A 26019-nucleotide genomic window follows, 5' to 3' on the forward strand; every position below is an offset into this window, starting at 1 on the left:
TTTACTTAAAAAAAGCTGCATAAAAAGCAAAGGTTTCGAAGTTTAAGGTGCAATTGCATCCACATTTCTATAAAAACATCCATCCATCGTCCAACCTGCTGAATCCGAACACAGGATCACGGGGGTCTGCTGGAGCCAATCCCAGCCAACACAGGGCACAAGGCAGGAACCAATCCTGGGCAGTGTGCCAACCCACCGCAGGACACACACGCAAACACACCCACCACACACTAGGGCCAATTTAGAATCGCCAATCCACCTAACCTGCATGTCTTTGGACTGTGGGAGATAACCCACGCAGACACAGGGAGAACATGCAAACTCCACGCAGGGAGGACCCGGGAAACAAACCCGGGTCTCCTAACTGAAGCAGCAGCGCTACCACTGCGCCACTGTGCCGCCCTCTATAAAAACAACTATTTCTAAAAAAAAAAGTACCCAAGCAATGCGAATTTTTTAGATATTTTTTAAATGATGTGTTTTACAAGATCTCAAAGGCCAAGACAGGATTTTCAACATAGACAAAGGGTGCTCCAGTTCAGTCCTGGATGACCGTACTGAGTGCAGGTTTTTGCCCCTAGCCAATTTGTTAATTTGAAGCTAATATTTGCTACTGAAGCATTTATTGTTCAAGCAACATTTTTGTGCTTCATTTTGGTTAACTTGCTTGTTAAGATTCTTTACCTGTAATTGCTTCTTTTAGTTATTCACTATTTTCAGTTGCTTCTTGTTTTCTTAACCTACTGTTAATCAGAAAATTGAATGTGAAAGATTAATCCACCAGTATAATGTACCATGTATCTTGTTCCCATCTACAGTACACATCATGAAGTATAAGGTTTTATAAAACATTTGGAAAGAAACAGAAGATAATATGTGAAGGGCTGGGTATTACTAATCTGGTTTGGGTCCCAGATCATGTGACTTATATCCTTGTTAAAATCTAGAGTGTAAGGATAACCTGACACAGCAGAATGAAAACTTTAACAAGCCCTAAAACTAAATAAATTCTGTTATCAGCAGAGGATTGGCTCCTAATTAGATAGATAGATAGATAGATAGATACTTTATTAATCCCAAGGGGAAATTCACATACTCCAGCAGCAGCATACTGATAAAAAACAATATATTAATTAAAGAGTGATATAAACGCAGGTATAACAGACAATAACTTTGTATAAAGTTAAAGTTTACCCCCCCGGTGGAATTGAAGAGTTGAATAGTCTAGGGGAGGAACAATCTCCTCAGTATGTCAGTGGAGGAGGACAGTGACAGCAGTCTGTCGCTGAAGCTGCTCCTCTGTCTGGAGATGATACTGTTCAGTGGATGCTGTGGATTTTCCATGATTGACAGGAGCCTACTCAGCGCCCGTTACTCTGCCATGGATGGTAAACTGTCCAGCCTCATTCCTACAATAGAGCCTGCCTTCCGCACCAGTTTGTCCAGGCGTGAGACGTCCTTCTTCTTTATGCTGTCTCCCCAGCACACCACCGCATAGAAGAGGGCGCTCGCCACAACCATCTGATAGAACATCTGCAGCATCTTTTTGCAGATGTTGAAGGACGCCAGCCTTCTAAGGAAGTATAGTCGGCTCTGTCCGAGCATCAGTATTGGCAGTCCAGTCCAATTTGTCATCCAGCTGCACTCCCAGGTATTTATAGGTCTGCACCCTCTACACACAGTCACCTCTGATGATCACAGGGTCCATGAGGGGCCTGGTCCTCCTAAAATCCACCACCAGCTCCTTGGTTTTGCTGGTGTTCAGGTATAAGTGGTTTGAGTCGCACCATTTAACAAAGTCCTTGATTAGGTTTCTATACTCCTGCTCCTGCCCACTCCTGATGCAGCCCACAATAGCAGTGTCGTCAGCGAACTTTTGCATATGGCAGGACTCCAAGTTGTATTGGAAGTCCGTTGTATATAGGCTAAACAGGACCAGAGAAAGTACAGTCCTGTGTTGCTGACCACAATGTCAGACCTGAAGTTCCTGAGACACACATACTGAGGTCTGTCTGTAAGATAGTCCACGATCCATGCCACCAGGTATGAATCTACTCCAATCTCTATCAGCTTGTCCCTAAGGAGCAGAGGTTGGATGGTGTTGAAGGCACTAGAGAAGTCCAGAAACATAATTCTTACAGCACCACTGCCTCTGTCCAAGTGGGACAGGGATCGGTGTAGCATATATATGATGGCATCCTCCGCTCCCACCTTTTCCTGGTATGCGAATTGCAGAGGATTGAGCAGACCTGCAGCGTTGCAGACCTGTGGCCGCAGGTGGTGAAGCAGCAGCTCCATGGTCTTCATCACATGTGACGTCAGAGCGACAGCCCAGAAGTCATTCAGCTCACTAGGACGTGATACCTTTGGGACTGGGGTGTTGCAAGATGTTTTCCAAAGTCTCGGGACTGATCCCCTGTTCCAGGCTCAGGTTGAAGATGCGCTGTAGAGGACTCCCCAGCTCCAGCACACAGGCCTTCAGCAGTAGTGGCGATACTCCATCTGGACCCACTGCTTTGCTGGCATGAAGTCTCCTCAGCTCTCTCCTTACCTGCGCTGCTGTAATTATGGGTGGGGGGAAACTCTCTCCTATGCTGGTATCAGCAATTAACACATGAGTTAGAAGAAAAACCTGTAGTCAATTCAACCCAACAGGACCAAACATAGGAAACATTGCTTTACAGCTGTAATTTTAATAGACATACGTGAATCTTTTATTTACTGTATATCTGTAAAACAAGAAGTAATAATACAAGTATACAGCAACATTCTGAAACCTGCTTAATTCCATTCAGAGATGCAGAGGTCCTCTGCTTATTCCAGCAGTACTGGACACAAGTCAGGGAACAGCTCCCAACAGTGTGCCAGGCTACAACTGGGCCCATTTACATACAAGCCCTTGTTTACACAAACACAAAGCCAATTTAGGGTTGCTATTTAACCTAACATGCATGTTTTTTGGAATGTGGGGCATGAGGCAGGAGCATAATCTGCTGCACCATCCTAATATAAAGGCAATAGTAGTACAAATAAAAATCAAAAAATTATTTTTCTTATTTCCATTTGCCATCGATTCCCATGGTAAATTGATAAAAGATACAAATGTTTCATGGCAAAATAACATAACAGCCATTTCTTCCATAATAGAAGCCAACACTGGGACTGAATACCAATCCAGCACAAGCCACATTCACAGTTATACCCATTTTTACTTGCTTCACACTGAACACATAAACTAAGTTGAATGTCTCAATCTGAGCTTAGATCCCTGGATGTGTGAGACAGTGTATTGCTCTGCCACCTGTCATCTTTGAAATACTATGTATAAAATGTTTTTTTTTTTTATTTCTGTAGAAGTTGATTTTAAACATTTGCTGATATTATTTACTCAGTGCTGTGCCCTTTAATATGTAGCTTGTGACTCCAGTTAGATGCCTCAGAAGTCAGCAGGAAGAAATGAAGTAAAGATTCTTGCTAGTCTCATGTTTCTACTTGGATCGTCCTTCCAAGAACAGTGTGCATAAAATTAGTAAGGAAAACAGGGGCATCCATTAAGGACTATATGCAGCTAGGCTGCAGTCTGTCTACTACCTGAAAATTGTTGATTAAACGGTCATGCTTTTGGGAATCTAAAGCATGTCAAAAAAAGATATGGAATCATGATATCGGAGGAACAGCTTAAGGCATTTGAAAATGAGGAAAACATTGCGGAGACAACCTGGTCTTGGGTAAATGAAGTGCATTTTTCTTTCTTCATACAATAGTTGCAGTATATATTTGAATTTGCATCTGGTATGAACCATACATTTGTGAATGGAACAAATCTTAAGATGGCTGCTATTAGCATTGAACATTTCAAAAGAAAGCATCTTTACATGGATAAACGAAAGTACGAAGCAAGCAGTCTGAAAAAGGCAGTTCTGATCATGAGAGAACTGGATTTGGCAGTAATGTGTGATATAAACATTAAGGTCTGATAGGTTAGTAAGAGATTGTATCAGTAGTAGGTTTTTATAAGATTTACATCGTACAGTTAAATGGCTTTGTTGCATTTTAGCAAAAGATGTGGCTTACGTACATCTCAGTATTAATTAGCTGTTGACACCATTTCATCCATATTGCTATTGCCTAGAGTACTGGATGTGTTTCCTTTTTGAGTTAAGTTGTTGCTTTATTGCTAAATCTTCAACCTAAAACCTGAAGAATAAATCAAGAGAGTGTTTTTTTCATATTGTTTGTGAGTTTCCATTAGTAGTGTTAATCCTGCAACCTTATTTTCTAATTTGATTCATCTTGAATGACTTAGTATCTCGGCGACACAGTGGCGTAATGGGTAGCGCTGCTGCCTCGCAGTTAGGTGACCCGGGTTCACTTTCCGGTCCTCCCTGCATGAAGTCTGCATGTTCTCCCTGTGTCTGCGTGGGTTTCCTCCCACAGTCCAAAGACATGCAGGTTAGGTGGATTGGTGATTTTAAACTGGCCCTAGTGTGTGCCCTGCGGTGGGCTGGCACCCTGCCCAGGGTTTGTTCCTGCCTGGCGCCCTGTGCTGGCTGGGATTGGCTCCAGCAGACCCCTGTAGTTCGGATATAGTGGGTTGGATGGATGGACTTACTGTCTCAACACCTATTGCCATCGTATCTGCTCCAAATTAGCATTCACATCATCCAACTTGTGTACACGTCACGTTATTTCTTATAGCTTGGTCATGTATGCAAAACTCCTATATTTAATATTTCAGATTTATAATGTATTCTTGTTTTCTTTATAGACTGCTTTGTGATGGTGCCCATTATAATTGGCACTATATAAGATACAAATTGACTGACAAATTCCCAATTCTGTTTGGGAAGTTTTATGGTAGAAAGGTACCAACTTTCTTGTCCTTTTTCTGAAAGTTCTATTATAATCTGTTTATAGAATAGTAGGTAAGTGTTCCTGAAAACCTATAAAGCAACATTTATTTGATATCAATTTGAACATGAAATGTAATGCAATATTAATCTGCAAACTTGTATGAGTTTCATTTCAATATTATTTCAGTATTTGTAAATAAAACAGCATTTTCAAACTCACTAAATCCAGTTAAGAGTCACATAGGGCTGGAAGCTATTTTTTCAGCACCAGGAGAAAGGCAGGAACCAACTGTGGATGGGGATCCAGTCCATTAAAAACTCTCTTCATGTAAACACTCACTCTTGGCTACTTTAGAATTGGGAATTAACAAAGCACATATCATGGAGACAATGTCCGGGCACATGATTCAAAACGGTAATGCTGGATTTGTGAATTTGTGGATTCCTGGAATGACAGAATATACAATCCACCTTTCAAAAAGAAGCACTAACAAGATGAATTCTAATTTTCCCATAATCAAAATCCAATAGGAACTCAGTTCAAGTCATTTTCATACACAAATTTTCACTCAATTGTTGGAATGACTTGTGTAGGTAATTATAATGAAAAGGTGGCACACATTTATTTTGTGGCAACTGTAAACTTTAATGGTTGTCAAGTCAGATTAGATTTAACAAATGTTCTACATCTGACTAAGAATATCAAACTTTGGCATGCCGGTAGTGTAGTGAAACAGGCTATCATTCTTTGACATGAACAATCCAGTTTACAGGAGGGCCAGGAACCTGTCAAGCAGCACTGGACATAAAGCACATATCACACTTGAACTGGGCACCAGTCCATTGCATTGACCACTCAAACACACACTCACTCTCACACACACGACCAACTCAGAATCACCCGTTAACCTAAGCAAAACATCTTGGTACAATATCTGAGTAAGTCAGAAGATGGGTAGAAAACAAAAGGATGAATATATGAATGAGAATCTTCTTTTTATACAGCAGAAATGTTTAATTTCAGATTGGATATTTATATGTTCATAATAATCACTCATTTTAATCATGCACGCTCCTTTGTCTGTGTGAAAAACTGCACTGAACCATTCAAACCCACCAAGAGATATTTTCCTCACCTAGTGTATAAATGATATTTTCCTGTTTAATCAGGCTTAATTATTTGGATTTCATCCTTGCTTTTATTAAGGTATTATACTACCAGTATTTGTGTTCATGTAATAAACAATTAGGTTATTCTAAGGAGCAAAGTGATATATATACTGTACAAAGCCAAGTTTTATCTTTTTTTAAAATATACATTAATGGCAACTGCAGTATTTTTAGTTTGAAATAAAAGGCACAAATGAATGGAAACAATTATAAAAGAATGTATACAACAACCATGTGCTCAGTTTAAGTGTATTAGGAGAAAGGCATCATGGATATTGAAGAAAATGTTGTGTTTACCAATATCCTAAATTTTAATGCATAAGGAGTAACAGCAAGTGATTATAACAGAGCACATGATGTTACATACTGTAACTTGTCTTTCACAAAGCTTTGCATAAGATAATTTTCAGGGTGGTTAACCAAAAATCAAAAGGAGATGGGGATTTAGGCAGCCATATGCAGATAGGTGCAGTGGCTTTAATACAAAGATAAAAGTTATTAGATGAAGCACTCCTTCAGCAATCCAGGAGAAGAGTTGAGGGGTTTCTGCAGTATTCAGTGCTGGGATCAGTTTTCATTTTTCAAAACTATAATCAATTTCAGAAGACACAAATCTAGGTGGATTTTCAGATATTTTGTAGTATTTGAGCAAATAAGCTAAATGCAAAAATGAATAATACCAAAAAAAAAGTTTTATACACAGAGTAAAACATTACATACTGTATGCTATAATTACTTAATGGAGAGACTAGCACTAGAAAAAGCATTAGTATAGTTAGACCAGGTTGTCTTTGAGGTGGGTTCAAACCCCAAGTTATCATGTCGCGGACCCCACCATCTCACACTGTTAAGTGTACCAGAACCTGTATTGATTTTTGTAAATTTATCAGACCACAAGCACAATTTATTAACAATGGGCTTGAATGTAGTGCTAGTTTGTAAAAGATGCAAAAAACAAGATGGAAAGCATTAATTTATTGTGAGGAATCAACATAATCATTGTAAAACAGACAGAGGTCTGAATCAATCGTAAACCGTAATAAAAATTAAATCCAAAAATGTGTGTCCAGAGTCTAACCAACGTTATTATCAAACTGTATATGATTTACTGTTTTTATTTTTGTTTGGTTTAGCACTGAGCTAATGCAGGTGTTTACTTTGTTGATTCAGATTTCACATGTTAGCTTGGCTTGTGTACATCGCCATCATTTTATAAAGTCAACAACATGGCAGTGTTTGCGAACATATTGCCAATAAAGGTGATGTTCACTGAAAAAAACATTAAACAAAGTAGCAATGGCATTATGACAATAATGATAAAAATGAATAACTACAAAAATAAAAGTAGCAATAGTGAAATCTTAGGTGCTCAAGTAATCTCATCCTCCTCAACCACCAGACACTGATTACGGTTAAGAAAATATTGAGTTACATAACATGGTATGTCAGCTAATAGTAAAGTAAGGTTATATTAAAGCTGTGAGGCCATATGTGGAATGCTGCATGCAGCTATTGAGCTCCATATAAGAGAAATGATATAACATTGATAGAAAAAGAGCAGAGAATAAGTGTTAGACAAATTCCTAGGCGTTATGATACAAACGCAGAAGAAAATATTGAAGGAGTTAAATCTCTTCATTTTAAGTGAAGAGTAGTAAGGTGGATGCCAGCAGATTGTTTAACATTACTTCTTTAGCTAGAACATACATAAATGGATAAATGCTGGTTAAGAGTAAATTTCTCTTAAACTTAACATATTTCTTTACACAGAGAACAAGAGATACAGTTACATGAGAAAATGAGTAATAATGTAGTGTGAAAGTGTACTTTGTTTCTCACACATTTAAGAAATTAAGAGCACCTTAACTAATAAAAAGCAACTTTATCCATTAAGGTATACTTTTCAACCTTTCACAGACAGGAAAATAAACCCATACAGCTTATACTCTATGTATAGGGTTGAGGGAATACTAGGTTTGTAAAAGAAAACTATTTACAAAATGGATTTAGAGTTGTCAGACTGCAACTACTGTGTGTGCATCCTGTTCCTGAAATACTGCACGGAGATGAGCATTTGTACAGCTATATAAATAGAATAAATGTGTTTGTACAGCAACTTTTGTAAAGTAAACCTTCAGATATTAATAACTACCATAGGGCTGCATAGTGGTACAGAAGTTCACTCTGTAACCTCACAGCTTTAAAGTCCTGGATTGCAATCCTGGCCTGAAGTTTGCACATTCTCACTGTATTTGCGTCACTTTACCTTGATACATTTCTTCCCCGTACTAAAGACATGAATTTTGGTTTAATTAACAACTATAAATTGGCTCCATGTGAGTGTGTCCTGCCATGGACTGGAACCCAGTTCAGCAATGGTTGCTGCCTTATGCCCAGTGCTACTGAGATGGGGGCCACAAGTTCCCCAGACTCCAAGCTGGGTTAGTAAGTTACAAAATGAAATGATAGCCACCGTAATATGTCATTAGATACAGTATTTCCATTTACATATGAAGTAAGATTGATCGATTAGACCTAAATTAGGTATTATCAAGTAATTTTAAGTAGAGTACAAAGAAAACCAAACCTCACGATCATTCTTACAATTACTTGAATATCATTGAATTATTTGTGGGCAGTAAAGGTGGTGCAGTGAGTAGCTTGGCTAGTGTACGGTAAGTAACGTGTTTCTGGAGTTTATATAATCTCCCAGTGCCCACATTTGATGTTCTTCTTAAGACTGTTAAGGACACATTAGTAAAGTGATAATGCTCTGAAAAGAACAGAGTGAGAAAGATGTCAGGCCTTGCGTAGAATTCACACTAAAATATGGTGTATGGACAAAACTAGAAATGTGCGTACTCACAAAAATTGCAATAAATAACACTGTGTATAAGCAAAGTTCTACCCAGTTTCCCATTTATAAATCCCAATCAGCATGAATTTTAACGCACATATATTTGCCTACGGCTCCACCCTAACTCCTCCCAGGATTTCACCTATTGAATATGCAAATCAATGTAAATAGCCCCTTCCATTCAATGTTTTGTTAAAAGAGAATGGCAAAAGCATGTGTAAAAAATAATTTTAGCATATGTAAAATGGAGGTCCTGCTCTGTGAAGTGGAGGCAACAAAAAACATATTACTTGGTGGATTGAGAAGTGGTAGAAGTAACAAAAGGCACAACAAATGGAAAATGGAGTGGAACAGCGTGGTGGAGACGTTCAAAAGTTCAAGTTCAGAAACTCACACTGTGCCCGGAATAAAAAAAAGAAGTGGTCAGTGTGACGATGTGGGTTCTGGCTCCACACTCCCATCTGATTTTTGGAAGCACTTGAACCCAACACCGTCGATAACGTAACCGAGTGAGCTAGTCAGTGAAGGCAATAAACATCTAAGCAAGGGGATGGTTGAAAGTGCAACAGTGCTTTTATTTAAAACTGTCCATCAAAACAGGTGTTCACATAAATAAAGTGCAGTTCATTCAAAAAGAGTCAATAAATAAATAATCCAATAAAACATGTGGAGGTTAAAAATATAGAAAAAAACAATCCTTTAAAACGAGAGGTAAAATGTTTAAGGAAGCAGTCTTTAAAAACAACAACAACAAACCCAGTGCCTTCTTTTAAAACTAGCGTCCCTCTTGCTTCACCCATCAGGGCCACGCAACAAGGGAGACGCTCACTCTGCAGCCGACCTTCTCTATGCCTCTGCTACTGCCAGTCGCCTTCCCGATCCTTGGCTCCGGTCGGCTCCCACCTGACAGTGACTTGGGAATCCCATAATGGCCAAGGCGCTCACATTCGGGACACTGCGTCCCAAGTCCCGACTCCCGCTACCGACTGCGGAGAGTCCTGCACCTTCCCGGTCACTCCCGCCCTGCAACAAACTTCTGCGGGCGTGACCACAACCACTTCTCCCAGGTGTTGGCCAAACACCCAGGCAGCCTTCGATTATTTATTTAAAAATGGCCTTTACTCAGTGAGCTGTGGACCCGCTATACCACAGTCAGATATCAAAGTTAACATGAAAAAGCGAATTGTAACTCACCGTCTCAGTGTCAACACCAATAGAGCAGGTGGCCGAATTCCGTGGCTCACACCATTTGACCAGCGAGCTGGAGAGACATTTACAAATCTCAACACAACATTAATGAGACACATTTTCAAATCACAGATAATTTTCACATTAATAGAGTGAAAATGCTTTCAATTTACATAAGCAAATTCCTTCTCTGAAGGTGCCTTTATAGCAATGTTCATGCATTCGATCACTCCGATTACATTTGGAAAACCGGACATTGCTGCAAATTGTGCTTTAACATTTGCCTGTTCAACCACACTATAAGGAAATCTTGTATATCTCAATAGCAAGCGGATAATACCATCCCATACAGCTGACATGGCATGAATAAATGATTACTAAAAAATACCCAATCGGTCAGCCAGGTCATGTTGAAAAGCTTCTGTGGCTAAAAACCCGAGCAGGTAGAGCAGTTCAGAGCAGTTCAGCACACAGCTCCAAGAGGATCGCTCTTGGAAATCTAAATAGACTTAGAAGCCTGTCATTATCATGGGACAAGAAATCGTTGTGATATCTAAATACACACACTCTTCTAATTCTTCCATTTGCAATGCCTTCTAACAATGCTAAAGTCATGGTAGTTAGAATAGTTTGACAATTGCATGCACCATTATATTGTTACAAATTAATTATAAGTGCAGACTTTAGTCCTACTAAACCCTCTAGTTAACACAAGTGATTTCAGAAAATCAGTGCATGGGCATTTTTTTTTTCAAAAATATACTTTCAAGAAAAAAAAAAACTACTTTTTTCTTTACATACTCTTGTTTATTGCCTGAACCAAAATTAGACATTAACACACAAGGGCCTGCTGTGAGCTGCGTGCCTCAAAGGGCATGGCAAGGAAATATGAGGAGCAATGGCAAATGGTTTCTCTTGTAATCATGCAACTAAACTAGGTCACCAGATGGATTCTGTCAGTGTCAGTTAGAAAAGTGAAGCTTTCTTGTTCTGCTCAGCCAACCCACTACTGGCAAAGAACTCCTGATCTATCTCTGATTGTATTTTGTCCAATTTATTCACTAAAATCAATACAGAAGTTTTTAGATATATAGGTCTAATTTTAACCTGCTAGTATACTGTGTGGATTATTCTGTTTGCCCTGTCATTGTCTATATGGGGTTCTTTGTTCTGTTTTTCTCCAAACTTTCTAAAAATATACAAGTTAAATTTACTTGCAGTTTTATTTTTTGAATGAGTGTTGGATATTCTCTATGAAGGACTTGCATCCCCTTTATGGCTGGTTTCTGCCTTGCTCCCTAAAACACTATCTCCTCCCTGCTATGTAATGGAAAAAGCAATTGGATAGGTAACGTGTCTGGATCTTCATTAATTGCATATTTATTCAAACCAAGCCATGTCTCATATACAGGATGTGCCTTGTCGATCACAAGTGTTTAGGGAACATCTACAGGGCTACATTAAGATAAGCAATACTTCTCAGAGAGAGGGGTGCTGTCGGTAAAATCTTCTTTTTCATCTTTAGTTCAGAGGCCTGCTGGCCTGATGATGAGTGACCTGATTACCACTTCCACTTAACTGCAGGTGAGAAAGGAGAAATTGTTATCAAAAGCGATCCTTCTCTGCTCTAGGTGTTATTGCTTATCTTAGTGCAATGTGAAGATGTCCCCTAATTGCTCGTGCTTGAGAGTCTTCCACATATTTTGTAGAACATACCATCAAGTTAACAAGACATTTACAGATGAGATATTTGTTACAACTGTTTACATATTTTTGTTTAACAACCATAGTCCATTTCAGACGGCAGCCTTGTGGTATGAAGTTCAACGTCTTAGTCATTGCCTCATATTGTTTAATATGACCAGTGAAAAATATTTCAAATTATAGAGGGTGTAGAGATATCAAACCAATAAAGTTCTCATTTATGCCATCCATCCATCCATTATCCAACCCGCTATATCCCAACTACAGGGTCACGGGAGTCTGCTGGAGCCAATACCAGCCAACACAGGGCACAAGGCAGGAAACAAACCCCGGGCAGGGCGCCAGCCCACTGCAGGGCCACTTATGCCATCACTTAGATTTTGCCCTCTTGGCAAAGTGTGAGTGTCTTACGTATATAAAATGAACGTCTTGAGTATTTAGCTTCAACACTTTAGCTTCAAAAATTACTTTGCATGCATGAATAGTATATGTCTCTAAAAATGCATATAGAATGACATTACTATAACTTTTAATTCAAATTAATTCAAATATTTAGCTCTGACAACTGAGATCTGTAATTGTGCTATTATTTTTATGGAACATATTTTAGAAAATATTTCTTAAACCCAAAAACATTGACATTCAAGTTTTCTAAAAAGTTGGTTTGATAATGGATGGCTGGATATATTGTAGAGATCATTTGTATCCTGAAAAGGGCTCACAGAGGGGAGAGGGAAGTAGAATGTAAGAGTGGCATAACCCTAATGTACTCTGAATTTAAGAGTGGCATAACCCTAATGTACTCTGAATTTAAGAGTGGCATAACCCTAACCCTAAAGAAATAAATAATATATCTCATCAAAGGCTGATCCCCATCCTGTGCTCCCCACAGCTTCCTGCAACCTGGTATGAGAATAGAGGGTTCAGAAACTGGATCAATATAGAGAACTTTTAGTCAAAAGACAGTGCCTTTCACTTAGATCACCATTTTAATGTGAAAACATGTTTCAAAATTGGATAAATTGCACTTTTTCAATGCTACATTTTTTTTTAAATTTTAAATTAAAGCTGTTGGCTTACAGCCCAAGCATGTCAGTCACTGCATATTCACATATATAGGCAATTCATGTTTCTCCTTGAGGGCAAGGCTGGAAAAATCATAACTGAATATTTTGCTAAGCAGGCATTAGATGGCTGTGGTGAGCTGGCGCCCTGCCCGGGGTTTGTTTCCTGCCTTGCGCCCCGTGCTGCCTGGGATTGGCTCCAGCAGACCCCCGTGACCCTGTGTTATGATATAGCGGGCTGGATAATGGATGGATGGATGGATGGGTATTCGATAGTGGCTTTGACATTACCATTATTTTATTCTTCCACCAGAAGTATTTGACTGTTAACTTCATATTTTAACAGCTTGAGCCAGACATTTTTTTTAACAGTTACTGTATTTCACTTTACTTGGCTGTGCATAATGAAGTGTAAAATTCTTTTACCAGTGTTCAGTTTTATTTACAAGCTTGCAGCTAGAGCTGGACCATTGCCTTGCAATGTAGCATCAAATGTTCATGCTGTTTACCGTATTTTTAAATCCAGCTTTGTTGGTTGAATAGACTTTTTGGCACATAGAATACCACAAGCCAGAAGAAGCCATGTGCATGGCAGGCCAAGATTACAAGCTCTAATGCATATTCTTTTCTCACTCACATCCTCCTTCCCCATGGAATTATTTTTCCTCAAAGCTGAACAGCCTTTACAGTGCAAAGAGCTTCCTTTTACATGTTGCAGAAAACATTACTGAGATTCACAAGATGTGTAAGAGAGAAAGAGAAAAATAGAGAGACAGAGAAAAAGGGAGTGCGTTGAATTTAAAAAGCTACCTGCTTCGGCAAAGACGGCCCTTTATTTTTAACTTTTTGCATTTAAAACCAAGCCATATTAAAAATTACCACAAAGCTGCAAGCTTGTCGCTTTTTGAGCTCACTGACACGTATAATGTTGCTATGTCTCTTCCCTTCTTTTTTGAGTTGTGTAGTAATATTACAGTATTGCCAGTGAGCATTTTACAATAAATACATTTGCAATTCATATAATACCATTTGTTGGGTTGTGTGGTGCAATTGTAAAATCCAACTGGAAACTCCTTGGTTTGGGACATCTTTCTGTTTGCGCTTTGAATGCAGCTCTTTACCTCTCGCTTTTATTCTGTGGTGATAACAGATTTAACTGTGTTTAGGTAGGAACGTTTTATAAATGGCAAAAGATAAAAATATATATAACAATACAATAGTCTGCCTGTGCACTAAAAAACATTATTTGATTCCTGTAACGGACCATCTGTTCAGTTTATTTTCTCTACCAGCATTTTCCATTTTATGGAAGGACAGTCTGTCTTAGCATGGCATTATATAGACAGAAACCTGCCGTATGTCAGACATGTACTACTTTGAAACACTCACAGACATGAGATGCTATTTGTTTTTAAAATTTAGGATTGTTAAAGGGGTGGCATGGTGGTGCAGTGGGTAGTGCTGCCTCGCAGTTAGGAGACCCAGGTTCGCTTCCCGGGTCCTCCCTGCGTGGAGTTTGCATGTTCTCCCCGTGTCTGTGTGGGTTTCCTCCCACAGTCCAAAGACATGCAGGTTAGGTGCATTGGCGATCCTAAATTGTCCCTAGTGTGTGTTTGTTTCCTGCCTTGTGCCCTGTGTTGGCTGGGATTGGCTCCAGCAGACCCCCTGTACTTAGGCTATAGCGAGTTGGATGATGGATGGATGGATTGTTAAAAGCTTTTGGAAAAGGTTGGGATGTTTAATGCTCAACAGTATTAATGTTGCACAGCAACAGACCCTGATAGTAGGGCCCAGGACAAACCGCAGGAAAAAGTAGTCAGTGGGATGATCCTCTGGCAAAATCTACCAGTGTGCTAGAGAGGACATTCTTGAACTTACTAGTTTACTTAATGTGGGTGCAATCAATAGCAATATGGGTGCAGGGAAAATATCCAAAAAAATCAAAACCAGGAACTTAGAGCTAAGAGGGAGTAAAACTACAGTATTTTTCAAAAATATACTAAAACTACACTATATTTCGGAAGGCCACTATAATTTATAATGAATCAAACATTACAGACACTTCAAATAACCAGTTCTAGGCACCAAAGCAATTATTTTTCAATAGGAGCCCCTGTTATACACCTTGAGAAGCGTGCATGGCATTCACTTTTTGAGCAGTGCAGTTCAAAGAGTATACAGAGGATGTGGTTGGTGTCTGCTAGAAAGTCTGTGCATAGTATTTGCCTAACACATCACAGAGGAGTTAGAAAATGAAACTATTGACAAAGGATTATCCTTACACTGTTAAACTTTGCAGAGATTTCCCTTTATGCAGATTGTTATTTAGCATGCATATATTCACTAAACATTTCAGCCTCAAATATTCCATGTATAGCTAGTTGGTAAAGTCAGCTGTCCATCAGTTACTTTGAGCTCTTCCAATCCATGCCTAGAGCTGTCAGTCCATTGCAGGGTGCACAGTCACTCACATTGTATAACTTATTGCTATTTCCTGTTTTTTCTTTCTTTTTAACTCATAGCCTTACTTTCCCACAGACCCACTCTAAGAAGGAAATGCATAAATACAAGACATAATGTGAGCCAGAAAGTGAACTCAGAGTGTAAGCAGTGTAAAAACCATTTGTTTAAAACATAAGTCAATTTTCTAATAAAGAGCTATAGTGTCCACTATGTGAAAGGAAATGAGCCACCATCTCTTTGAGACACTGCAGCTCCTTTTAGCAAACTTTCCAGATACCCACATCGTAGGTTGAGGCCTAATCTGCATGTCAGCATTTGGCCACTGTCCAGACGTATTTCATTTTCAGTTTTTGGATTTGTTCTTTTTCAGAAAGTTAGGAACCTTCCATCTCACTGAATTTAATATCCGTTACAATGGGAAGCTTGAAACTTTGTGTCATCCATAACTACTGCATAATTGTGGAGCCTTACTATTTTATAATTTTGCACTTCTAATAATTCAAACATACCATTAATGTAATCTGTCAGAAAACCTCACTGTGCTACAGCATTGAATTTCTTCAAACACTGAAAAATCAGCAAAAATGTATTAAAAAGTTGTTTAGTTCTGCCAGGTTAAATTTTGTGAAAGTGAGAAAAATATATTTTAAATACTGCAATGTATTCTAAGCACCAGTACATTTTTATAAAGTTCAGTTTTGCTGACAGATTTACCCGATCCTTGCATCAGGACTCAGAAAGTAGGAACTGTTCTCAGCAGACTTTAGTTGTACACATAATTTAGATGAAATTAACATTCACTTCAGGAATCAAATCACGAAGGATAAAACAATCACTTGGTTATTCATGCACTTTATAAAATAGAGACTAGTCTCTATACCGTTTTGCCTTTATTTTATTTAAATTCCAACCACTTTCATAATTAGTAACAGTTGCTGCCAGTGGAACATGCATGCAGGGTGCTCCAGAAGTAATAATGCAATTTTCACTATGCTATAATTTATTAAGTTTATTACTCCAAGCCTGTATCCAACAGAATGCAGGACAAGTGGAACATTACATGGAAAATCAGTGAATTAACTCAATATAAGTCAATTTTAATTTATTACAAGATATTTTGAACAATTCTTTTGTCTTTAAATGTTTTCCTGCATTGCATTAAAAGTTGCATAATTAGATCTGGACCACCCTATACTTTGCCCTAATTTCAGTTCACTTGCTTTTTAAGAGTCGTAAACATTACTTAATTTACAAAAGAAAAAGTCTGAGAAATATTGATCTTCACTCCTCAAAACATTTGACTGTGCTCACACAAAGAAGAAAATTTGGAGATGTCTCATGTAACAGAATGAGAGCACTTTAGAGGCCATGGTTTTAAATAATGCGCTTCATTAACAGCAGGAATTGGCTTCCAGTTAAGAAATTATGGCTAAGTTGAGTGGCCCTTCAGAAACAGAGTTTGAAAGCCCCGAGCTATCTGGTCACTCATTGGATTACTTTCAAATCTTATTATTGTTTTGTGCAGCAGGTTAAGGAAAGAGAAAACAATTAAGGGGTCTGGCACTTAAAATGCAAGCCATTTAAAATAAAGGCAAAATATATCCATTCTGTTAGCAGAAGCAATCGGTTATTAAATAAAAAAAAGTGGTTTGTTAATGAAAACCTGCAGTCACAGCAGCCCTCCAAGAGTCTGACAAACCTGATTTGCAGTTTGAATGGCTGATAATGTGCCCCTTATCAGTGGCCTAGAATATCTTTCTTTCAGTATCTTTAGCTGCGGTTGTAATTAATTAGTTTGATTAATGAAAATGAGTGTTATTAGTATGTTACTTATACAAGTGTTTCAAGAGTTGTGTTACTGTTTTGTATTTCTAAAATTAAGTAAGTGCTTGGATATTCTCTTATTAGCAGAGAAGAGTAAGAAAAAAATACAATTTAAGTGAATTCAATAGTGAAAACATTTGAAAAGCAAATCGAAAGAAACATCATCAGCACCTTATTGCAAACCCATTTTTAATTGTGCCTAATACCATACAGCCAATACCAAATAACTCTGGACTTAGGACAGAAGTCAATGAATAGCATCTGCCAACAGATCTCACATACAATCAGTTGATATGTGACTACCAAATACAACTTTTGAATTCACAAGATTGCTAAAAATTTGAATCATTTATATATACTCAGCAAAAAAAGAAACGTCCCTTTTTCAGGACTGTGTATTTCAACAATAATGTTTTAAAAATCCAAATAACTTTACAGATCTTCATTGTAAAGGGTTTAAACAATGTTTTCCATGCATGTTCAATTAACCATAATCAATTAATTAACATGCACCTGTGGAATGGTCGTTAAGACCTTAACAGTTTACAGAAAGTAGGCATTTAAGGTCACAGTTCTAAAAACGCAGGACACTAAAGAGACTTGTCTACCAAATGTGAAAAACACCCAAAGAAAGATGCCCAGGGTCCCTGCTCATCTGCGTGAACGTGCATTAGGCATGCTGTAGGGAGGCATGAGGACTGCTGATGTGGCTAGGGCAATAAATTGCCATGTCCGCACTGTGAGACGCCTAAGACAGCGCTACAGGGAGACAGGAAGGACAGCTGATCATCCTCGCAGTGGAAGAGCCCGGATCTCAATCCCATTGAGCACGTCTGGGACCTGTTGGATCGCAGGGTAAGGGCTAGGGCCATTCCCCCCAGAAATGTCCAGGAACTTGCAGGTGCCTTGGTGGAAGAGTGTGGTAACATCTCACAGCAAGAACTGACAAATCTGGTCCAGTCCACGAGGAGGAGATGCACTGCAGTACTTCAAGCAGCTGGTGGCCACACCAGATACTGACTGGTACTTTTGATTTTGAGCCTCCCTTCATTCAGGGACACATTGTGAAACATTTTTAGTTTATGTCTTATGGTGTTGACTCTTTTAGTGTTCATACAAATATTTACACATTAAGTTTACTGAAAGTAAAAACAGTTGAAAGTCAGGGGACGTTTCTTTTTTTGCTGAGTATATAAAAGCAGAAGAAGAAAGTGTGTAGCATAACAAGGAATTAATCAATTTAATACAATTCCGTAATATACTGTAGTTGTACATGTTATACTTTACGTAGACAGATAAATGGGTTTTCCTCAGTTTATGAAATAGATGAATTTAGAAACAGAAGTCCCTCATGTTCACTTTTAAAATGATGACCATAACATCCATCTATCCATCCATTCATCACGCTAATTAATGTCAGGGTTACAAGGCAGCTGGAGTCTATCCCAGGAATCACTGGGCATAAAGCTAGAGCAATGCTTGGACAGGGCAACAGTCCATCACAGGGTGAGCACACACACTCACTCTATCAGTGTCAGTTTATTGCTTATGTATCGAGTGTCAGTCATCTCCCTGTTCTTCACTAAAGCAATCAGTGGAGAAAAGCTGTAAATCAGAGAGAGATTTCATAAGCAATAAACTTGGCTGTTATGTCCTATATAAAGTGAACCTATCACATCTCCTTGATGTCTGAGTTGATGGTACTAATGGTGTTGAAAAGGCAGTATTGATTTAGCAGTGTAATAATGTAGCTTTTAAAATGAAAAGATAAAATTGGAATTTTCAGAAGATAATTAATATCTGCATTAATAGAATGATAGATTGATATAAAAACATTATTGATAGATCGATAGATAGATAGATTCCAGGCTTTATTCACAGTGCATACTCCATCCTGTTTTATGCCTTATGAAAAAATTGTTTAAGAGTATTGAATAAATATGCATCATTGTGGGAAAATGTATACATAAATAGAAACTATGCCATACATATAAGGTCCTTCAAGCTAGTATTTATTTACTAAGGTCCTATGTAAAATGCTTCAATGTTTTATATGCTTATGATCTAAACCTGAGTGATACCACAGAATCATTCACTTACTAACATTTTTTAAGTTTAGTTTTAACTGATCTAACTGCTAATAAAGAAGCTTATCAGATGGCAGTTGACAATTTAACAGCTTCAAAACTCATAGTCTACAGAATGTTCCTTGGCATATGTAAAGCGTGTTTTGCCTGAGATGTTTTGTGCTTTCCTAAAATAACAATAAGAACACGTGAAGTACATTTTTGCAGTGGCTTGTTATTCATATAGGGGCCCAGCACAAGGGTTGGTTGACATGTGACTCAAATACTGTTGTCTTTTTGCACACTTTTAATTGGCTAAAAGAGCCCATCCCACTCAACTCCCCTTCTCAGTCTAAAGTTCAGGCATATGCCACTTGCTTTTCCATAAGAAATGCTCAGTTTAAGATGTTAGCAGTGGTTTTAAATACAATCTTGTTAATAATCACAATGCAGAAAATTCTCTTTACTAATGTTGTTACACTGACACATAAAATTGCTCATGGCTTGTACTAAATAATTTGAACAAAGGAGCAATCAATATTTGAAAATAAATGCATTTTCTGTTTTTTATTACTGTGTATTTTACAGAATTACACATAAAATGCAAATAATGTAGAGAATGGTGGCATTTAGGCACCTGGGCTAAATTCCCAACCTGTGTGAAATTTGTACAATGTGTACATGTGTTTTCACCTAGGTGCCCTAAACAGATTAAAAAAATGTTAAGTTGATTAACAGCAATAAATTAGCCCAGAGTGAGTGGCTATGATTATGTGTGTAAATGTACTTTTCAATGGACTGACATCCAGTTCAGGACTGGTGCCTGTCATCCTCTTGCTACATCTGGAACACTTAACAAAAACAATTTTAATAAATCACATGAAAGAAGGTAGAAATAATATCAAGAAAAAAAGTGATATTTTAAAGGAGAAGAAACACAATTAGAACATTAGAACAATCTAGACGAGAACAGGCCATTCAGCCCAACAAAGCTCGCCAGTCCTATCCACTTGTTTCCTCCAAGAAAACATCAAGTCGAGTGTCACTGTTTTCCAATTTCTTATAATAGAAAAAAAGTCATTTAATATGAACTGTGTCCATCCATTATAAAACCCACATAATACAGTCCTGTCATTGAAATTGGAGGCCATTCCAGCAGCATTTTTCAAAAGGCCACAACCAAATCTGGGTGGGGTATGTGAGGAAACTGGAGGATGATGGGGAGCTGGATTAAAATCTGACATCAGAGGGCACATTTGAGGAAATAACCCTGAACAGCATGCCAGTCCATTGTAGAAAACAAATGCATTTTTCAGAAAACAATGCATAAGCATGATTCATATAAAATCTTCAGTGCCATGTACAGAAATGTGTACCAGTATCTTGAGGACTTGTAGTATATACAGCTCATATCCAGTGAAGGAATGCACTCCTAAAAATCTCCATTTTGCCCAGAGGGGACTGGGCGGTCTCATGGCCTGGAATCCCTGCAGATTTTATTTTTTTCTCCGGCCGTCTGGAGTTTTTTTTTTGTTTTTTCTGTCCCCCCTGGCCATTGGACCTTACTCTTATTCTATGTTAATTAATGTTGACTTGTTTTATTTTCTTACTGTGTCTCTTATTTTTCTGTTCTTCATTATGTAAAGCACTTTGAGCTATATTCTTTTGTATGAAAATGTACTATATAAATAAATGGTGATGTTGTTGTTGCTATTTTCTAAAGCTAAACACAGAGTCAAATACGGCAACCCATCTGGTTTCTGAACCTTTTCAGACTCATGGGAATCTGGAACCATGACAAATCAAAATAACATTTATAGATATCTCAAAATATAGCTTAAAATGAAATAAAGATATCTTATAATACATTTGTTTCAGGATATTTTGAATTCATTTCCAGATACTTCCAATATATTTCATGTTATCTTAAAATTTCTTCCTGATCCCTTTAACAATGGAAACTACTTGAAATGTACTGTGTTTATGGCAATCTCGAAACCTCTGGTGCATTTTCAGATATTTTAAACACATTTAAATGACTGTATTTGAAAATGCAATTCAAGATATCTCAAAATAAGTTCTGTAAAATTTCTTTTCAGTAATAATTCTTGTAATTTTAACATATCTTGAAATGTATTTGACATGTATTGAATTACATGGAAAAATAATTTAAGATATTTCAAAATGCATTTAAGGTATCTAAAAATGCACAGGAAGATATTTTAAGATATCTGGATGTTATTACAAGATACCCTAAAATTCATTTCAAATATCTTTATGTTGACATAATCTGAAATATCTAAAAAAAAACACTTTTATTTTAAATTCCTGATATTTTAAAATGTGTTTCTGCAATCAGAGGAGTAATAGCTAAAGTGCATAAAGCTCAACGCTCAGTCATGAGTTAGAGTTATAAACCCTCATGCTTCAAATGTCACAAGTATTATATGTCAGCTAATGTCTTGTGTACTGAGCTCTATGGCATCATCAAAAAACAAAAATTACAGTGCATAAATGCAACCAACTTTGGTTTTGTTATTATGCAAGGAAAATGTCATAATACTGTCTACATGATATGGGCTTGCAACAAAAACCTATGAAATCAAGATTGGCAGGTTAAGGTTCTAGTAAATAGATCATATGCTAGTGTGAAAAACATTTTAGAATAGAATACAGGTAATGATTAAATAATAATAAACTATAACTATGTTATGAAAATGTACTATATAAATAAATGTTGCTGTTGTTGTAAACAAATGTATAAAGGAATGTTGCAGAGCAGATAGATCACTACAGCATCGGGTGGCAGAGCGGACTGAGCAAATGGATAGTTTTATTACTACAGCAGAGAGGGGTTCAGCAACTTGGGCATCACCTAATGCTGTTCCTTAAGGATAAGGGGGCCATTGTGTAGAATTTGCAAGTTCTTGCATTTTGGGTCTTCTTCTGTTTCTGGGTTTGCTTTGGAGTTTCTGTCAACATTCTGTCTTACAACAGCTAATGCCCATATAGCCCATGGCTTTTTTAGACTCAGACTTAGATAAAGCAGGAATGTACATTATCTTAGAGGTAAATAATGACAAATGACAAAACTTTACATATATGTATGTTAATCTTCATGGGACACATACCTTTGCCCTTTGCTGATTGTTGAGCATCTGCCATTCAAAATAGTTTAGTGTCATCAGGAAAGAGTTAGTTTTTCATTTAGATCAATTTTACATAATAAAATAACAGCTCCAACACAGATCTTTGAAGGACAACACTTTTGACATGAGTCAACTTGAAAAAAAAGTCCACATCACAATTGTTTCCTTTCAATATGTGAGACAATTTTGCACCCACCCAATTACACACTGCACTTTGAACTCACACTTCTTTAATTTAACCATTAGCCTTTTAATGTGTGGTGCCATATTTATTGCATTTTGAAAATCAAATTTTCATTTAAAATTTTCATCATCTATATGCTACACCGATCCCTCTCCCACCGGACAGAGGCAGTGGTGCTGTAAGAATTATGTTTTTGGGCTTCTCTAGCGCCTTCAACACCATCCAACCTCTGCTCCTTAGAGACAAGCTGACTGAGATGGGAGTAGACTCACACCTGGTGGCATGGATTGTGGACTATCTTACAGACAGACCTCAATATGTGCGTCTTGGGAACTGCAGGTCTGACATTGTGTTCAGCAGCACAGGGGCGCCACAGGGGACTGTACTTTCTCCGGTCCTGTTTAATCTATATACATCAGACTTCCAATATGACTCGGAGTCCTGCCACGTGCAAAAGTTCACTGATGACACTGCTATTGTGGGCTGCATCAGGTGTGGGCAGGAGGAGGAGTACAGAAAGTTAATCAAAGACTTTGTTAAATGGTGCGACTCAAACCACTTAAATCTTAACACCAGCAAAACCAAGGAGCTGGTGGTGGATTTTAGGAGGCCTAGGCCCCTCATGGACCCTGTGATCATCAGAGGTGACTGTGTGCAGAGGGTGCAGACCTATAAATATCTGGGAGTGCAGCTGGATAACAAATTGGACTGGACTGCCAATACTGATGCTCTATGTAAGTAAGGTCAGAGCAGACTATACTTTCTGAGAAGGTTGGCATCCTTCAACATCTGCAGTAAGATGCTGCAGATGTTCTACCAGACGGTTGTGGCGAGTGCCCTCTTCTACGCGGTGGTGTGCTGGGGTGGCAGCATAAAGATGAAAGACGCCTCACGCCTGGACAAACTTGTTAAGAAGGCAGGCTCTATTGTAGGAGTAAAGTTGGACAGTTTAACATCTGTGGCAGAGCAACGGGCATTAAGCAAACTCCTGTCAATCATGAATAATCCACTGCATCCACTGAACAGTGTCATCTCCAGGCAGAGGAGCAGCTTCAGCGAGAGACTACTGTCACTGTACTGCTCCACTGACAGACTGAGGAGATCATTCCTCCCCCACACTATGCGACTCTTCAATTCCACCCGGGGGAGTAAATGTTACCATTACTCAAAGTTATTGTCTGCTTTTTTTTTTTTCATTTTTATTACTATTTAATTTAATATTGTTTCTTTGTATCAGTATACTGCTGCTGGATTATGTGAATTTCCCCTTGGGATTAATAAAGTATCTATCTATCTATCTATCTATCTATCTATCTATCTATCTATCTATCTATCTATCTATCTATCTATCTAATATTATGAACACTACTCTAACCAAATAGTTTTTGTCATTTCCTCATAGAATTATATCATGTTGGTGATATAATATCTCCCTGTGTAAATCCATTCTTAATGTATCTAAAAACACTTATATTTAACATATATAATATTGCTCATTAAGTTGACTGGTCTATAATTAGTATAATTTGTGCAGTACCACCATGTTTTGTCCCAAGAAAGGAGAAAGGGTGCTGTTGAAGCCAACTTACCTCTTAAACATTAGTAAACTAAAGAAAAGCCTGCAAAAGTTTAATACACCTCAGCCCTGGTAACAAGGAGATGTTCATTAGCTAGATGTATGATGCTTGTTGACCCAGGGAGTCTGGAAGCTACAAGGCTGACTACCCATCTCGAAACCAGGCCACCAACATTTGAACATGGAATATGATGACAATGTATGAAACAGAAAAAAACCTGCAAAAATAACAACAGAGATGAAAAAACTATAATGTTAGGATCACTTAGACCATTCTGGACAGAAAAGACTAATCTCAGGAGAGGATACTGCTGTACACAGGGCTTGAGAAGAGGAAATGATTCATACACCCAAGGAAAGCAGTTGTATTAATATGTTGTATAAATAACACTTTGTATAATAATACATAATTACAGTTAAAGGTATAGCCAAATATTTAAATGAAGTGAAAAAAAAATCTCATGTTGGAAATCTAAATATGTTTTATATTGAGTCCATACTCACTGAGAACTTTAGATCTAACGATTTTAGCTAATCCAGACTATTTGAAACTAGCTCTGTATTTTGCAAAACTAACATTGTCAGTTATAATATATTCTTTATAGTATGTTTTAAGAATACTATGTAAGCCTCTGTACTGTACAGTATATACAGGTACATACATACAGTACCTTCTCAGACTTGCTTAATCCAACTCAGGGTGGCTGGGAGAGCCAAAGCAAACGTCTCCAACACTAGGTATAAGACACACTCTTAATTCTCATGACCCTGACCAGGATAAAGTCAGTATAGTTGATGAACATATTTTGTGAGTATTGGTAGGTGTTTGAGTGTTTGACTAGCATTCAAACTCAGTCCTTGAAGCTATGAAATAGCTATCCATTACACATGTCTGCCAATTAATGCATAATATCCATCCACCTATGCATTCATTCATATTCAGGGTAAAGAAGAGAGAAGAGCTGGAGCTCATCCAAGCAGCAATGGATATATTATTTGAACCAAACCTGAACAGTGAGTTGTTACAATATTTTTTGTGCTCCTTGAGAACATATTTGAGTGTGATTGTAAATGGTTGCAAAACTCCATCAAGATACATTTTATGGTTTTGTCATCTTGGTTTCTGACATGCTAGCTAGAGATATGAAAACCTTTCTGCCACAGTGGTTTGCACAACTTGCAGCATGTTTACAAAATCTCTTTGAAGTTATTACAAGAAGAAATTTTAAAGACAGTGTAACAAAACTGAACCTGCAATGACTTTAAAGTTTAAATAGGTAGAAGGTTAAATAGAAATGTAACCATATTATTACATATTTTGGCTTGTTTATGCTAATTATGTTATCAAAACATCCAAATGGAAGGCAATAGAGCATGTTATCATTTTAGACTGACACCTTTATCCAAGGCCGCTTACAATTTTTGGGAGACTCAATTGGTTAAATGTTCTTTTTGCTTTTTCTTTCTAATGGGAGTACAGACAGGTGTAGTGACTTGCTCATGGTCATACAGTGTCAGCAGCAGGATTTGAACACATAAATTCATGGTTTGAAGCCTTAAAGTCTTAACCACTACACCACACTACCTTCATACTTTGTATAAGGAAACATGGGGCAGCGCTTTCTGCATAGCGTCCATAAATCCCAGGCAATAACAATGGCTTTGCTTTTTGAAAGTTCAGAATTTACATTATGAGTGTAGGGAAAGTGAAATGAATGAGTGCTTACCTACCACCAGTCTGTGTTGTGTCCTTGTTTCCAAGCTCATCTTGGTACATCACTATCACCAGTCCCAGGTTCAAGTAGCATGTCAGCTGCAGCCAACTCAGACTGTCACACAGCCAACACCTGTACAAAAAAATTTTAAATGTATCACAGTAGCTAAACATTGAAAATATCACCAAAATAAGACACAATTAATC

At 37.8% G+C, this 26019-nt stretch overlaps 1 protein-coding gene across 1 annotated transcript in view; it reads left to right on the plus strand.

The window, feature by feature from the left end:
- The first annotated feature begins 3501 nt into the window (after positions 1 to 3501).
- lpin1a (lipin 1a) overlaps positions 3502 to 26019 on the plus strand; it is a 93940-nt gene continuing 71422 nt past the window's right edge. Inside the window, exon 1 of the mRNA XM_039748924.1 lies at positions 3502 to 3728. Coding sequence (XP_039604858.1) covers positions 3660 to 3728 — 69 coding nt within the window. The 5' untranslated portion in view covers positions 3502 to 3659. The remainder of the gene's footprint in view (positions 3729 to 26019) is intronic.

The sequence above is a fragment of the Polypterus senegalus genome, chromosome 3, assembly GCF_016835505.1.
Source record: "Polypterus senegalus isolate Bchr_013 chromosome 3, ASM1683550v1, whole genome shotgun sequence".
Lineage (NCBI taxonomy): Eukaryota > Metazoa > Chordata > Cladistia > Polypteriformes > Polypteridae > Polypterus > Polypterus senegalus.